Source organism: Haliotis cracherodii, unplaced genomic scaffold (assembly GCF_022045235.1).
Source record: "Haliotis cracherodii isolate W230 unplaced genomic scaffold, xgHalCrac1.p SCAF_6, whole genome shotgun sequence".
Taxonomy (NCBI): Eukaryota; Metazoa; Mollusca; class Gastropoda; order Lepetellida; family Haliotidae; genus Haliotis; species Haliotis cracherodii.
The window spans coordinates 36,929,429-36,947,009 of NW_027266319.1; the positions used below are offsets into that span (position 1 = coordinate 36,929,429).

Consider the following 17,581-nt stretch of genomic DNA (forward strand, 5'->3'; position numbering starts at 1 on the left):
AACTACTAGAGTAATGAAACGACCTTAAATTGAATCAGGCGTTTGCTGTTATTTAATATAAACATAAATGAATACGTTTTTATTATAACATGTCAGCAAAAAATTCATCATAGTTGAGTTTCTGTGCCCACGTGATATGAATGAGAAGGCACGATTTCTCTTTCGCCTGGGACACTGTACTTCACCTCCCCAGTTATACCCTGATTATGATTCGGGTCAGCAATTTACTTTGCTCATGGCTTGTACCTGTATTAACCTGCATCATTCCTGGCGTTTATTCCTTTAAACTAAACAAACACAGTCACTCATTATAATACAATACATGTGACGGAGGTGGCAGAGTTTTGACAGACCTCAACCGGAGCCAGACACTCGATAGGTTACAATTTTTTATGCAAAAAGTTAGTCTCGATGAAATTCGTACATTAATCTCATATCGAGGAGGATGAAGCCGTATGTGTATTTAGGAATCCAGATCTGGATCCAGATTCTGATAGAGACAGATGTTAATATTGATACTATACCTTAACCAACACTTCTTTCTTTAGAGGTCTCTTGAAGTCACACTATCGTTCATGACCACAGAATTTACTTCATAACAATCAAGTGTCATTTGTGTTTTGTTTTCTTGCTTTTACTTTTCACCAGTGTTTACCATTTGACGAATTTCTATATACCAATGCTATGCTTAGCAGAACGAATCCAGCAGAAACCTTATGATTCACATAAATAACATATAAAAACTTTTTAAAAAATAAACTAGGAATCCAGGATGTAATATTAATTTGAACAAAATGTCAGCCAATGCAAACATGCCCTGGGCCATGGTCCATTACACAACTCTATTACTTTCTTCCTGGTTGTGTTTCATTGTAATGAAACTTTGTGGGAACACACAGGTGAGTATTATAGTGTCCTACAAGCGTATGAAACGTTTTACCTCGATTTCTGTGATGTTATACATTTGTGATCGATACCGTACGTTTTAAAGGGAGATGAACTATGACATGGCTATTATCGTTTCGCTGGCTGTAGTTGTAACACGTCTGACGTTTGAAAGACTGGACGTTGGGTTATCTATGTTCGTTATGAGTCTATTTTAGTTTGCAGGGCACAGTAAATTGTTTTGACAGGCATAGGTATTTGTGGATACCCGTTTGTTTAATATTTATCTCCCTTTCTCGTTATACACATGAGTGCTTCAAACAGCGTGAGTGTAAACAGCGTATAATTGTATGCGTTTGTGGGCAACTCACGACAACTGAGTCTCCCACTATAACAGTGCATTGTTGTTATACGATTCACCACAGCCGGGAAATCACAGGTGTGTAACTGTCTGTGTTGTGCTCTACAAACATAAACACAACAGCTTCTATTTCATGGTTGTAATTGCGATGTGTTCCGAAACTCTGTGGGACAGTCTTCAGCTCTGTCAAGAAGTCAATATCCAAAATCTTTCCGAGAGACAACTATGAATGTTTCTTTAGCGAAAACCAATAACACTGGGATAGTAACTAGCAGAAATAATGTTATAGACGTTGTAAGCATACACATCGATCATCATTCAATCCTTGTAATGATGGCTTCAGATATCAAATTTGACCTGGAGTAACAGTTTGCCTCATTATAACATTGTTTTTTTCAGTGCAAGAATTCCTCAGACAACTTCGCATTACAAAAAATACAAACAAATATTCCAGATGCACCAAGATTTGATGTTGTTAAATTGTGAAATAACACAGAAAGATACATCAGATAATGAATAAATCTAAGTCTAAATCTGGGCTTGCCTTTCCCCTTTGTGTGGTGACTTGGGGCAACAAATCACATTTCGTAAGAGGCGACTAAAGGGATCGGGTAGTCAGGCTCGGTGACTCGGTGACCTAAGTCAATAAACAATAAACAAACATACAAACAAATCACATTTCCTCACCATTCTAAGTAAAACCTACAATGTCAGAAGAGCATGTTAATTAACAATTTATGTTATAATAATGGGAGGAGTTTTTAAGCTGCTGATTGAATATGGTGTCGTTAGAAGCGTTAACATATCATTGATGAGACCGTTCGATTTGACCGTAGAAAAGATGTAAGTTTCGTACAAGTCCAAAATAAACGCGACTATAGCAAATATGCACATGCAACACGTGTCCATAACAATTTCGACAATGGCAAAGATGCCATTGAAACAGGTGTCCATGGTAGCAAAGATGCACGTGATACTGGTCAGATTTTATGTCTGTTTAGGTTTGTTGAATAATTATGATGAATAGTGTAGGATCAACGTCAGCGTCTATTTCGTTTCAAGATTCATCTCCCAAGAAACAGACCTGAGACAAAATGGTATGGTTATTGACTGGGGTGCTGTTGATCTCCATCACTGGGACACTCACTGGTAAGAATTACTGATACAATCCCTTCAGTGTCAACTACGCATGTGATACTTATTTCCATATGGTACCTGCTATCCTGGTTATAACAGTTCTAGCTAAGACTGGATAACAAGTCGCAAGATGAAACAATTCGATTTTAAACAATGTCATCTAAATGCACATACATCTACATTCTCTTATGTCTTTGATCTGTAAAAGTAGATATCCCTATATTGTAATTGTCACCCTGGCTGGGTAGTCTTGATATGGAATAGGAAGGTGAATCTACATCTACATTATCAATTATCTATTTTATGTATAAAAGTAGATATCCGTTCATAGACAGGAACACGAAATACATCTATTTCCTCTCCATTCTCTCCTGTTTCTTTGATATGTAAAAGTCTCTACATTGTACCAAAAAACGAAACATCTCTTTAGATGCCGAGTGCCATTGTGACCCAGCGACTGCCTGTTCTCTGTTCCCATCTACTCCCTGTAGCCAGGTCGGCAGTCCAGACAGATGTCAACAGGGATGGTTTGGTTCCTACTGCCAGAGACGTTAGTATTCGGGATTGGCATTTGTTTTTCTTTCTTGGCAGTACTCTGCAGAACTCCGAGAATATCACTGGCTTCGTGTTACTAACATAATCAATTTCAAACTGCTCATCTTTGTTTAAAAGTGTTTGAATACGACTCAGTCCCATCATATCTGTCATCACTCCTCAAAAGTCACATTCCATCCCGAACTCTGAGATCACAGAACGATGACTTAATCATCATACCCAAATCAAGAACCAACTTCGACTCCCTTTCCAATGTGCATCATCTGGCCTTTGGAACAATCTTCCCATAAAAATGAAATTGGCATCCAGTCTCCAAGCTTTCCGCAAGCAGTTAAAAACACATCTGTTTTCCTCCACACAGACTGTACTACGTACACTGTATAGGAAACTCGGCGCTATATGAACAGGATATTATTATTTATCATATAATGGGTAGGTTTCTCGGCAGGATAAAGCCAACGGATAAAAACGGTATCCGTTGGGGTCATATGCGGATAGAGACCCAAATATCAAAGGTCAAGTAGGACTACTTTCACTGTTTATAAACAAACATGGCGTCGCCCTCGTCATTCGGCGATCGAGTCAGAATTAACCATCGGGAATGTGGATAAACTACAAGGACAATTGCCATCATTACCAAAAGAACAGTCTAATATACTGAAAATCAGTGTCCAACTGTTACGTAGCTAAGGCATTTTATACGTTTTGGCAACTTTGGAAATGTAAATTTCGAAACAATTTTGCGAGGACACGAGGCCTAGCCAAGCGGGATCAGTAGCCATATCTGTGCTTGTAGACCTCTGCGGCTTGAAACCTTCTCAAGAAATCAAAATTGTTGGATTTGGCCGAAATATGTTTGAATTGTTACCTTGTTTCGTTTTGTCGCTGTGTGTACATCTGACTACACATCTTAATGTTATAACAGGACAGACAGACTGTCAACAACGTCTGACCGTGTCTCATAGACTAGGGTGAGAGTTGCTTCCGTTTGACAAAGGACAGTTACTCTACCGGACAGACCGATGGATTGCCGCGAAAGGCAAATAAAAACAACTGTTGTTTTGCGTTTATGTTGCTTCGCAACTGTATAAAACACAGATTTCAGTTGGAACTATATTGGCTACTGTCACTGTCCGACTGACACATCACTTACACTAGGAAATGTGACGTACTTAGAGATTATTACATTCCTTTGCTTGTCGTTTTAAGAGAGTGTAAGAAATAAACATGTATTTTGACAAGATGTCCTTATGAACAGGACTCATTAATATCCAAATATATAATTAGCTGTTGTGAAGAAACATGGTAATTAATATTAAAAGACGTACCAAGAAGCTACCAGTGTCAACACTGCTAGACTGTATCGTCATCATATACAGTTGTTACTATATTAGTTCAGCAAGGGTGTCTGTATTAAGCCAGCAATGCTACTTGACATATGAAATCCATATTCCACGTTGGCTTCCAAAGGTTTCCATAGCTCAGTTTATAAAGTAAACTGAATGTTAATAAATAATGTACACTACCATGCATTAACTGTTGTCAGACATGAACCTTCTGGCTCCACCATTGTCTCATGTTATGGTGTTGTACAATGTTTCTTTTACTTCAGAAAATATTGCTTTAGGAAGAAGTGCCAACCAGAACAGTACATTCGTTGAAAACAGTGACCGGACAGGGAATATACCATTCTATTACGAGGCTAAATATGCTGTAGATGGCAGAACTACAACAGTCTTCTATAGCAAACCACTGACATGTACACATACATACGGGGGAGTCCAAACATGGACTGTGTACCTGAACACCTCCAACACAGACAAGATACAACGCATCAGGCTGTATCTACGTAATGACAGTGAGTATGGGTCAACATATAAATTTTGTGTTTTTCTCAATGTGAAGAATACCAATAAAATGTAGCGCGTTTATCTACACATAACTAAATCCGTAACAAAACAAAATGTATCGTTGATGGATGGTTCTTGTACTGCTTTATAACAGGTGCTTATGGATTGTTGTCGGTATATGTACGTTGTGGTCAAAAGCCATGGTTATCCTAATCTTAGGTAACATTTGTTGTGTCTTTTTGGAATTGTGTTCGTGCAAGCCATAACTTGATGTACCATTTCACGTGGCTAATCGATCTGGAGCTTCATCAAATAAAACACCCGACCTTCAAAAGATTTCACATTTTCATTTCAAATTCAGTACTTAGCAGAAACCAAGGCATGAAGATATTTGTCGGTGGACAGCTGTGCTTCCAGTGGCCAACCAATACCTATCCGCCTGCTATAGCTGACGTGAGATGTCAACAACCCCTGACAGGAAACGCACTCACCATACAGACAAGCGATTTTCTCACGCTCTGCGAAGTGCAGATATTTGGTAGGTTAACATACACCACTGATCGTGTGAGCGAAAGTTTTGGGTTTTCATGTTTTTAACAATACTTCAGTTATATCACAGCATGACTAAGGCGCCGCAATACCCCGTGCAGAGTTGCGTCCTTGGGTTTCCGGGTTAGAATTGGTCTTCAGCAACTCATGCTTGTAAGAGGCGACTGACGGGATCGGGTGATCAAGACTCGCTGACTTGGTTGATGCATGTCATCGTATCCAAATTGCGCAGATCGATGCTCGTTATGTCAATCACTGGATTGTCTGGTCCAGATTCAATTATTTACAGACAGCCGTCATATAGCTGGAATAGCTGGCGTTAAACAGCAAACAAACACATCCTTTTGTTCGCCAGAAGCCTTTGATCGTGGTTTGGAATCCTGGCAAACCCCGATATGTGTCTAGGTTTGTCAGCACCATATCCGTGCTCTTTGGTATCACCAAAGTGCTAAACGTCAGAGACCTGCTTTCCTCCCATATACAGCTGATATAACTGGAATACTGTTCAAAGCGGCGTCAAACCCTACTTCTTACTCACTCACTACATGTGAGTGAAAAGTCCAAAGACAATTGCTGACGAACCAAACATTCAAACCCATGATCGACAACGGCTCAGCTATTTTAGTATTATTTTAAGGTCTCCAAACAAGCTCTCGTGATGGAACTGTCACAGTATGGATAAGACAGATATACTTTGCCTTAGTGGCAGATTGTCTCCACGTTTATCCCAAATGTTTTGTTGGTTTTAAATGGTCGGCGGAGTTCAACTTTTTCCACAGTTGTGTGCATCATTAATCATGAATATGATTTTATCTAGCGTCTGCCGATGTCACTTATAGTTCATGTTAGTTATATACATTCTTACATGTTCACATTCAGTTTGCAGTGACGGCTGGTTTGATGAGGACTGTGACAAACAGTGTCACTGTTTACAAAACACAGAAGTGTGTGACAAGATCACTGGACAGTGTCTGACCGGATGTGCTCCAGGGTACACGGGAATTAATTGCCAATCAGGTACAGGTTCTGAGCCTCGCACAGTAGGAATCGTGTTGTGAACATTACAGGCTGTCATAGAGTTCTATTATGAGCAAATTGATTCGCTGTGAAATAAACAGGTGTCTGTGACCTTTTGCAAAAGTACAAAAGTGAGGAACATACTTTGTATAATACATTAACAACGCTGCTTTAAGTTTTTGCTGACCCTTTCGTATTCTTTAATCTTCACGTACTCCCTTATCCTTTTAAAGGGCATTAAGAGTTTAGTAAGACTGTATGCAAAAGTTGTTGAAAAGCCACAATAAAGTGTCTTAGCAAGCCATTGTCAATATTCACTGGCATTCACCGTAATCCATGCCAGCTCTAATAAGTACTTTGGAGCGAGGACACATTTGTTACGTGCAGGCCCTATATAGTATGTAAATCTGAGAGTATATACCTCTGATGTCTCTAGGGTAGGTGTGTCATATTATTATAAACATGAATTACTAGTATATACAATGTGTACTGTATATGTCATCTTTGTGTATTATGTACATGTATGCTATAGTTGACCAACGGATTGTTTTACATGATAATACAGCATGTCCAGACGGCTACTTTGGAGATTGCACATCCAAGTGTGGAAACTGCCGCAACGCTGTTCATTGTTACAAGGCTTCAGGCTTCTGTCCAGGAGGTTGTGCAGCAGGGTGGTTAAATGACACCTGTCTTCAACGTGAGTACACTTCCTGCGTTTTTTTAATTGTGTGATTTTATGCATATTATCAGTCAGTTTCTCAATGTAAACTGGCTAACGAAGACTTTCTTAAAGGTAGGGTTTTCACTGAATAGTGATCAAGTTTTTTTACAATTCAAAGATAACACATTCCCAAGAGTCACAGTTCTCCGCAATCCTAAAGCACCTAAAACAGGTTTTATGTGAGTCAGGAAAACCGGGTTCTTATTAATATGTACTTTATTACAGGCAAAGGGAATTCCTTTCATTGCATGGACAGTTACTCTTGAACCATAAAGAATGACAAAGAATTATCATTGCTTGATGTTGGGTTTGTCTGAGTTACCTTTCGTTCACAACTATATAAATATAAGCAACAAAACTCTTCCATATTCAAAAGAAATCCCTGCTGAAGGCAGAGTCGACTTACGATTCCGACGTTTACATGGGTATGTGTATATCAATCACTATGATACTAGGCATTCGCAAAAATGGGACCTATCCTGTCCCACCGATAGCACCCGTCACAAACACATGAACAGGCAAGTCATCTGTATATATGAAAACAAAGACGGGAACATATGGTAAACGTCAAAATAGGGAATGCATCAGACATTCTGTTGTCACTAATACGTCAGATTTGGAAACTTCCTTCATATGTCTAACATAAAACTTTTTTAAAACTGACGCCTTGCATGTTGTAACATTTATCAAATATCTTTTGAGCAGGAGTCGAATGGCGCTCTCTGGAAATTTGTTAGAAAGGGCATGCCTTAAAAGGTGTCGAATGTAGACACGAAAGGACGGACCTACGGAATATTGTTCGGCATAACGGGAGAGTAGAAGTCCACCCTCTTGTCATAAGTCATACTGACGTCATAGCAAAGTCCGAGACAAACTCAACAGACGTAACAGGGCAATTGTAAATTTAGTTATATGTAAACCATTATGCCATCATGCTTTCACAGATATTTTTTTAATAACATACGGTTCTGATATGTACCTTAATGCGTTTCGGACGGTGACACTATTCAATATTTAATAGTATTTTCTTTTAGGCATGTACCTTCGAATGGTGCATGTCAGCAAAGAAAATGTATGGTATTATCATAAACGTTTAATGATACAGTTGACAAACTTATTGTTTTAACACCCACAGCATGTCCAGACGGTTACTATGGAGATTGCACCTCCAAGTGTGGAAACTGCCGCAACGCTGTTCATTGTAACAAAGCTACAGGCTACTGTCCAGGGGGTTGTGCAGCAGGGTGGTTAACTGACACATGTCATCAGCGTGAGTACATTTCATTGCTGTGAGTGCAATTTTGTGGGTTTCAGCATATTCTAAGTGTATTTTGCTTGATGTGAATTGGATAATGATCACTTTCATATACCTATTTTTCTCATTGATTATGATGATACTCCAGTGTTGATACTCCCAAACCCAGTTTTCAAATCTTAGAAATAATTAAAACCTTTTCCACAATTAGTGATCGTGTGATGGTGTACCAGAACCTATCGGTCGCACCTGCCACAAACACATGCAAAGCCACTTCAATTGTTCAAAGACAAACAAAAATAGTTACGTATTGTGCAATTCTTCCAGGAATCGTTTCTCACATAATTTTAGTCACTGATGAGTCAACTATATGGACATACGTACCCTCCACATGTGCTTGTCTCTCATAAAATATTTTGAACTCTTTGATAAGGCATTTGATTCTTTAACCCTGATCAAACAACTTTCGAGCAAGCGTCGTATGATGCTATTTTAAATCTTCGAAGAAGGAGTATGATCATTTTAACCTCAAAAGATCTGAAATGTAGACACCAAAGGCTGGAGGTGCTTGAATATTGCGGGAAAATTGACTTCTTGTCATACAGTCTTGTGGCAATTTTTCGTCACTTTAAGAACACTTTTTGTCAAGGAATTTATGCTTTGTTTTCTCACATATTTATTTACAGTCCGTTTGATTCCATTTGAGACCGATGAATTGCTCACGTTGATCTGTCCAATTCATGTCGCTGTGCACATTTTAGTTTTGTTGCAATTATTAGATTTTGAGTTAGTGAGCAATTCATCGGTCTCAGATAGAATCAAACGGACTGTAGTATAGCTTCAGCTGTGCCTGTCGAAATGGACTATAGCTTACGGTTGTTTATGTCACCAAAGAGAAGTTAAATGTATGTGTGAATCTTCCTCAGGGTACAAAGCTATGTGCTGCCAACAACAGAATACCTTCCATGTTTTTTTATCTTCATCAACATAATATAATTCTAATAGTGTTAATGTGTACAGCGTGTCCGGATGGATGGTATGGTATCAACTGTGCCTCCCAGTGTGGAAACTGTCTCGATGGTCATGCATGTAACAAGTCAACAGGAATATGCCCAAGAGGATGTGCTGCAGGATGGATGAACGACACCTGTGGTCAACGTGAGCGTAGAATATATACAGTGCAATATTGTACATACTTTTATGTGTCCTCTTAACCGCGGTAATTCCATAGAATATATTGAATGTTAATATAATATAGATATGAGTTTCTGTGCAATAATGACACACTATTGAACTAACAATGGTGTTTGTTTGTTAATTCCTACCTGTTTGTCATCTACATGTAGTCTACCACCTGTGTAGTTGATGAATCCATTTTGTCACCATTGGAATAAAGAAAGTGAAGCACACTTTCATGCAAGTTCTTTCAAATAGCATTGAAATCATGAACAAAACATTGATTTATGTACACAGCATGTCCAAGTGGTTACTATGGTCCGGACTGTGGCGTCCAGTGTGGCAACTGTCTGGATGGCGATGTTTGCATCAAGACAAATGGAACATGTCCTGGAGGATGTGCAGCAGGGTGGATCACTGACAGGTGTAATCAAGGTAAGTCAGACCTATGCATTGTATGTGATGTAAACACATGTACATTTATTATTAAGTGAGATAAACTCAAATATCATTCTTATAACATAACGTTGTCAAGTCTTCCAAATCAGATTTTTAACGGTCGGTTTTAGATGTACAGTTTCGTCATTGGCGACACCTCCGAAGTTTCATGAACAAAACTGTAGGTTGATGCGAGTAAAGGTATATGAGTAAAGCTAACATATGCCCTATGGCAGGCGAGTAAGTGTGCTTTTACATTTACATTTTCAGTTCAAATTGTTTATACCAAAGCTGGCAAAGATAACTGAAGTGGACATAAAATATTCACCAAATATAACGAAATATATAACTGTTAAGTGGCCTGTTAACGATCGTTTCGCAGGCGTAAAAGGTGATATTTTCTCTTGACATTTTACCCGGTTAATACTCGTGAAAAATAACTATTGCAATGATGACAATATGCTACGGGCACCAGATGAGTAAAGTCTATGATATGATGTTATTTGTAGATTAGAATGCAATATTTATATCACTTAGTGTCTTATCTAAACTACCGGGCAAAAGAAAGTTTTCACCGACTTCACATGACCAAACACTACAAACAAAGGCATATGTGAGATTTATGATGATTAATTTATAAACAGAAATCATTTTCCATGAATTAGAATCAAAATGCATTGTAATGCTGATATTGCATTCTCCGCAATACACAAAGAAAGAGTCAATGGGTCCAAATTAAAAATTACACAAATCAGAGTTCATTGAAAAAGTGTATGAAGAGTCCATTAATGACACAGTAGTCAGGTAACACGTCATCAATAGCGAGTGTGACCACCCTGGGCATCCATGCACGCCAACACACGCCTCCTCATTGACGTCGTCAGTCGGCGGATAACGTCAACAGACATCCTGTTCCATTAGTTCAATAGAGTCTGTTCAAGTTCCCGTCGGTTCGCTGGAGGCGATACATGTTATCTCAGCTGACGATCAAGATGATCCCAGAGATGTTCAATGGGGTTCATGTCTGGAAAACAAGCTGACCAGGGCAACACGTTGACGTTAACGTTGTTCAGGTAGTCTTGAACAATTCGGGCGGTGTGAGGCCTTGCATTGTCTTGTTGCAAAATTAATCCTCTTGGCTGTTGTTAAATAAAGGGTACCACAACTGGCCTCAACACTTCATCCCTGTATCGCTGAGCATTCAGGTTTCCTCGGATGATAACCAGTCGTGTTGTAATCTGGCCACAAATGCCACCCCATACCATAACGACTCCACCTCCAAACGGGCGAACTTCTCTAATGCAGTTTAGCGCCAGTCGCTCTCCCCTCCGTCGAAAAACTCGAACTCTGCCATCGTTCCTGAACAGACAGAGCCGACTTTCATCTGTAATGAGCACTCTCGTCCAGTCAAGTCGCCACTTCCGACGTACAGTTCGTACTCATTGCAGTCTGCGTTGACGGTGTAGACGCGTCAAGGTCATTCCACGGAAGGGTCGGTAGGCTCGTATACCAGCCGTACGAAGTGTTCGAAGGACTGTTCTTCTGCTGATGGCATGCCCTAGTGCTGTTGCCGCCGTTGACGTCGCCGTCACACATCTGTTTCGGAGGTGAATCTGACGGATGTAGCGGTCTTCGGCCGGTGTTGTCAGTCTCGGTTTTCCCGATCTTGGTCGGTCGTGAGTCTGTCCTGTCTGTTGGGAGCGGATTATCAACTTGCTGATGGGGGTCTGGGAGCAGTTGAAGGTTCTGGCTATCTGACGTTGAGTAGCCCCCATATTGGCCATACCGATCGCCCTGTCTCGTTGCATTTGTGTAAGTCTGGGCATATTCTTGGTGTTTGTTTGCTTACTGTATGCCTGCTCTGTCCAACGTCGGTATTTATGCCACAATCACGCACGTGCGTTTGGACCAATGTCTCAAAATCACGTTTTGCACGTTTTTAACAATGCATGATTTGGAAAGCTGCGTTCGAAAATCTGCGTTGTGGTTGTGGTCATATTGCATTTGGGCGAATGTTTTCTGCGGGGTTCAAACCTGTACCAACTTTTTTGCTTTTTATACAACTATTTTTAAAGTGAAAACTTTCTTTTGACCGGTAGTTTATTTGCATTTACTATTACATGTACGCTCACAGCTTCAAGTGACATTGCAGCATGTGCAGATGGTGTTTATGGTATTGACTGCACGTCAAAGTGTGGAAACTGTCTAAATGGTGATGCGTGTAACAAGTCAACAGGAACATGCCCTAGAGGATGTGGAGCAGGGTGGATGAATAACACGTGAAATCGTTGATTGGTTTTCAGTTCGGGTCTCATACAAAATATCCATACATTCAACACATGCAGAAGGTATCCATGTGCATACATTGTCACATTCATCTCTTGCTTCATTCACATTTATCACTTGCCAGGTATACATCTAGAGAAGTGATTGATCAAAAGATTAAATTGGTATTGTTTTGGAAAATCCATTTCAATACTGCATCATAAGTGTGTGGAAAAGAATATAAATATCCAACCAAAAAACACGGAAACAGGCATTGAAAAGAGGAGTATGAAATATGCTCCTGAAAGACAATTAATCATGTGAACTTAATCAGGTCTGAAATGTTATTCGTCATTGCGTGTCGGCACAAGTATTTGCGTGCGCATGCATATCCATGTGCATGTTTACTCAGTATGTCTGTTAATTCTGCATTTCCATCACAAATTGTATCGTTTTCTAAATGTACTTCCTGATTGTCTGAAAATCAGAAGTCATAATTACTCACGTAAAAATGGTTGGTCCTTTTAAGTTCAGTCTGTGCATAATCATCAACTAGAACTTCAACGGGTATTGTTTATGAGAACAAATGTATATTACGTATCATCTGACACAAGAAGATGAAGGTAAATGTGACTTGGCAATGCAATACTGGCTATTTCAGTGTGTGACGACGGGAGGTATGGCAATGGATGTGCGTCAGAATGTGGTCACTGCAAGAGTGGTACAGTATGTGACAAAAGGAACGGAACCTGCGGGAATGGATGTGATGGAGGATATTTAGGTCTTCGTTGCGCGCGTCAATATGTGCGTACATGTCTTAACATGAAAAGGAACATATTTTCTAAAATTAACAAGGAAAGAATTATTTAGACTAACACCCTAAATCACAGTGATTACAAAAGAATCAAATCCTTAGAAGTATGAATAATTAAAGAATGTTTGCCTTGGCCTGTATTCACTCAGAGACACCATGGCCATGTAATTTAACGGAATGCAGGTGCGGGTGAACTTTCGCTTACGTTAACACGAGTTGTGTCCCTTTGACGTTTTATAGGAAGGTAAATCTTTGACTGAATATGATTTAGAGAATAATTTACGAGCTACGAGGAATTGCGGATAATACATGTACATGTATGTGCCTAGTGAAATTAAATGTCCTTTTCACGCAACATGTATGTGCTCATCTCGTTCACATTCTGTAATGTTTCGTCAGCTGTTCGAGAGACACGACCCTCGTAACAATTACACGTATCCACCCGCGTGTAAAAAGTCATCTCTCATACACAAACTACTTTATCACTTACGTTTTGACGAAGCCAATAAGCAAATAGTCCTCTGAATTATGTAGTCGCAAATAAATGCTTCTGTTTGATCGTACCACCAACAAAAAACAAAAACAAAAACTCGGGGATGATCTATAACAAATACATCCCCCTTACTGTTATTGTACCTGTCACAAACTGACAAGAATCATCGACTGCTACCAAAAGAAATGCCATTCGATATAGATGTTGGACAGATTGCTTATGATGTGAGTTATATTACCTTTGTAGAATCTGACGTCTAAACTCCATCACAATCGAAGAACGACGAATAATCAACGATCATATAAGAGTTGTTTAAGATCAACTTTCGTCTGAAACAAATACACTCAGTTTTAAGCTTGAATCAAGATAATTTCGTATGAAAAGTACCTACCGTATCACAATCACTGCAGACATTATCTCATGCATTTACACTGTTCGACACATGGGCTTACACCTCTGGCACACAATACATCACATGACTCTTATGCACTGGAACAAGATCAACATCACAACACTACGATGCCAATAACGTGATTGGCCTATCCTCACAAAAATTGTGCAAAAAGCGACATTGTATGATTTGACTATATAATAACCATGTGTAACGTCCTCCCCGCTAAACCAATAGCCAATAGTATTTGAAAAGGGTATAAAGAAGTTATATGATGGGGATTCTCGGAGAGAAGAGGTCCTCAATATCCCATGCTTGACGCAGGAGCCTACATACGATTATTAGGTGTAGGTGTGGGAGTTGATCATGCTATCACCGTGGTCCAGACACTTTTGTTTACACACGTACCTTATTTAGCCTGAACATTAAAGTTATTTGCTTAATCTTAGATAGATATACTGATTTGCGTACTAGTGTCCAGAGAAAACTTTAAGATTTGTTCAACCTTGTGAAAATTAACAATCCAGTACATGTACAATGATCATGTTTTAAAGTATTTCGTTTTTATCTCTCGCCACTCAACAGGGAAATAATTAAATCTGCCTACATGTATATAGGAACCTGAACTAAATGGCTGACATGTACTTGACCATATCAAGAGTAATGGACAATATGTGCCTGACATGATTTTATGTTGTAATGTCTCATGCTCCCAAAATGTACATATTTGTACCTGTGTGACTCACGGCCTAATCAAAGCTTGCCCTCGCTAAGAGTTTATATTCCGTGACGATTGCTCATGTTACTGTCTACAGCATGCCCGGACGGACGTTATGGTGTCAACTGTCCATCTCAGTGTGGCCACTGTCTGGGCACTGTTGTCTGTGACAAGGTGACAGGGAAATGTCCCAGAGGATGTCAGCCTGGATGGTGGCCAGATCTCTGTTCACAGGGTAGGTACTTGATCTTCAGTATTGTTAACAAACCTGAAACGTTTTGTCTTTTGGTGCATGGTAAATCTTATTTGTTACAGCTTGCAGTGACGGTCGTCATGGACACCACTGTCAGTCAGAATGTGGTCGATGTAAAGGAAACCTGCCTTGTAACAAGATCAATGGAACATGTGACCAGGGATGCCAGCCAGGGTTTCAAGAACCCACTTGTAAAGGTGGGATGCATTTTCGATGTGATTGATGTTATTGTTCACTCTTTGTACATGATAACAACTCTCCCTTCACTGGTCGCTACAGCCTTGCCAATATATCATAAAAATATAGTATTCAGATAAAAAGAATACGTAGTCTACTCGCCAGAATGCGTTGATGGAATGTACGGAGATGACTGCATGTCACGATGTGGTCAGTGTAAAGACGCCCTGATCTGTGATAAGTCGAGTGGGGAGTGTCCTGAAGGATGCCAGGGCCACTTCGTGAAGCCTCTGTGTCAAGGTAGGACACCGATCTCATCAAAATCAGATCTTAGTTCTCGCTATCATTCAACAAAGACCTGAGGACATACCATTACGGGTCACATCAGAACGACCTTTTATCCGACCAATCAAAGCGTCGCTTACCAGATCATGAAAGTGACGGTCGGAATGTGTTGTCTAATCATGCAACCTCGAAAACGTTAACACGGGGTATTCCGAACGTCAGCTACGGCCCGTACGAATGGTTCCGACAAAATTATCGTCTATCTCTCGGTTCCGTGGGATAAACTTTTGAACGGTGGAGGCGTTGCACAGCGCGTGGGAAGCACTGCCATACAATCTCAACCATATATTAGACATTCCAGAATGTTCGTTTGTTCAGTTTTCAAAATTTTAATCGAGAACTGTGTCAACATATCTTTCAAGCGTAGTCTGAAATAGAAGTCGCCAGGTTGAAACGAGTGCCGTAAAGCTCGAGAAAAGCTACTTTCTAATTGGCTGACTTCTTTTTAGTAATTTCAGTGGTCAGTCAAACTTCGCGAAAGGCCGTTCTGACGTGACCCGAAATGGGATGTCCTCAGATCTTTGTTTAGCGGCAGCGATAACTCAGATCTGATTTTAATGAGACTGGGTAGAACACTAAATTCAATAGGAAAAATAATAAGATTTATCTACTGTCTTTTACATTTTGAAGTCGACGTTTACAATTTTTGTTTAGTCATCCTGACAGTAAATCAATATTATAAAACTCGTTTGTTTACTCAATATTTCTCTTTGAAAGGAACTTAGTAAGGCCTATCAAGGCTTTTGTAAAAACTACACAATGTATTAAGGAATAAGAATCATTTACTTGTCTTCACAAACAATGTTGTACAGTGTGTCCGGCAACACCAGGATGTTTAAGCCGGGAAGCGCCAGTTGTAGCAACACTCGGTACACTTCTTGTCTTGGCTGTCATCGCTCTGTTGGCGTCCATCTTTTACATCAGAAGGTAGGGATCGTGTAATGTGTAAAAATAAAATATCATGAACATGAAAATATCATGAACATGAAAAGAGGGTTCATAATATTGAGCAATAGTAACTGGTTCCGTGTGAATGATTGTACATTAGAAACTCTAACTTACAGATTCTGTTTATCATATTGATCATATGTCGTTCATTATTGTTTTACTATGCATTCATATTCAATAATATAACATGAAACTCATTTAATTTTTTTACACAGAACTTCAGTTCATTCGACCTACAACGATATCGATGATGTACATTAACGTCAAGTATTCTAAGAAAGTATCAGCTCGTACAAACATGTACGAATGTAGAGCGTACATTTGGCGATACTTGTGTCGATTGATTAAGACAAATATTCAAGAGACAATTAGTATTGATTAAGTCACAGAGACGTACCAGACATTCTCCTTACATAGATATTGAATACTAGGATTGCAGTTCTCTGCAACACAAACAAGAAACAACTAGTGGTGATATGGTCTTCAGCACTGGTTACAATGACGTCACAATCAAATGACATCACTAATGGCTCTGCTACTGAAGCTGTTAGCAGTACTTTTTACACTTTAGACACTGCTTATTACTGTCTACACACTGAAAAAGTTGGAAGAATGATGTTGGATGATAGATAAAATCTCACCCACGTGACTTTTGATATTAAATATATCAACACTCTTTGATAAAAGTGGAAAAACACCTCGGAAAGCCTCGTTGTTTTCCCACTTTTTTCAACTCGTGTTGATATATTTGATATCAAAAGACACTCAGGTGAGATTCTCTATGTAACAAATCATCTTGTGTATTACTAGCTTATTGCTGTATATTTCAGACTGAAGTGTCAACTGGATGCTTTACAGAAGAAGCCTGAAGATAACTACATATCTCTTGATGAGAAGACCAAGGATCCAGTTATGGAAAACACATATGAACACATTGACAGCACCACTCCTTATGCTAATGCAGGCGACCATCAGGGCCGAATTTGAACTGATCAAAATCAGTTGCATCAAAAGAACTGCCTTGTTCTAGATTGATACAGAGCAGATTCTTTTTAACAACATTGTTCTGGGTGGGGTCAACATCTTTTTTTCTCGTTTGGTCACTAACTAGTATACAACCCAAGGAACACATAGTCTGGTGTTATTATGGTGCAATGTCGGGATTGCCGTTGAGCTGAAATAACGTTAAATTGGTCGTTTACAAATCTCACCCCAGCATCTCAAAGTATT

The 17,581-nt window shown here is 39.5% G+C and overlaps 1 protein-coding gene across 1 annotated transcript; it reads left to right on the forward strand.

Annotated features, from left to right (window-relative positions):
• The first annotated feature begins 2,340 nt into the window (after positions 1–2,340).
• Positions 2,341–17,338, forward strand: LOC139446405 (multiple epidermal growth factor-like domains protein 10). Its single transcript, XM_071227732.1, has 16 exons — positions 2,341–2,395; positions 2,814–2,933; positions 4,551–4,796; positions 5,150–5,326; positions 6,217–6,354; positions 6,887–7,054; positions 8,214–8,348; positions 9,354–9,491; positions 9,807–9,944; positions 12,100–12,229; positions 12,866–13,026; positions 14,726–14,863; positions 14,944–15,078; positions 15,224–15,358; positions 16,216–16,330; positions 17,182–17,338. The coding sequence occupies exons 1-16, from the start codon at positions 2,341–2,343 to the stop codon at positions 17,336–17,338; spliced, it is 2,286 nt and encodes a 761-aa protein (XP_071083833.1).
• The last annotated feature ends 243 nt before the right edge of the window (positions 17,339–17,581 follow it).

What these genes read in the sequence shown, in the direction of transcription:
- LOC139446405 (XM_071227732.1), top strand. Translation starts at nt 2,341, where the DNA reads ATGGTATGGTTATTGACTGGGGTGCTGTTGATCTCCATCACTGGGACA. An exon ending in TGGTTCCTACTGCCAGAGAC is followed by an intron (nt 2,934 to 4,550) that starts GTTAGTATTCGG and finishes CTTTTACTTCAG; the next exon opens with AAAATATTGCTTTAGGAAGA. An exon ending in GCGTCAATATGTGCGTACAT is followed by an intron (nt 13,027 to 14,725) that starts GTCTTAACATGA and finishes TACTGTCTACAG; the next exon opens with CATGCCCGGACGGACGTTAT.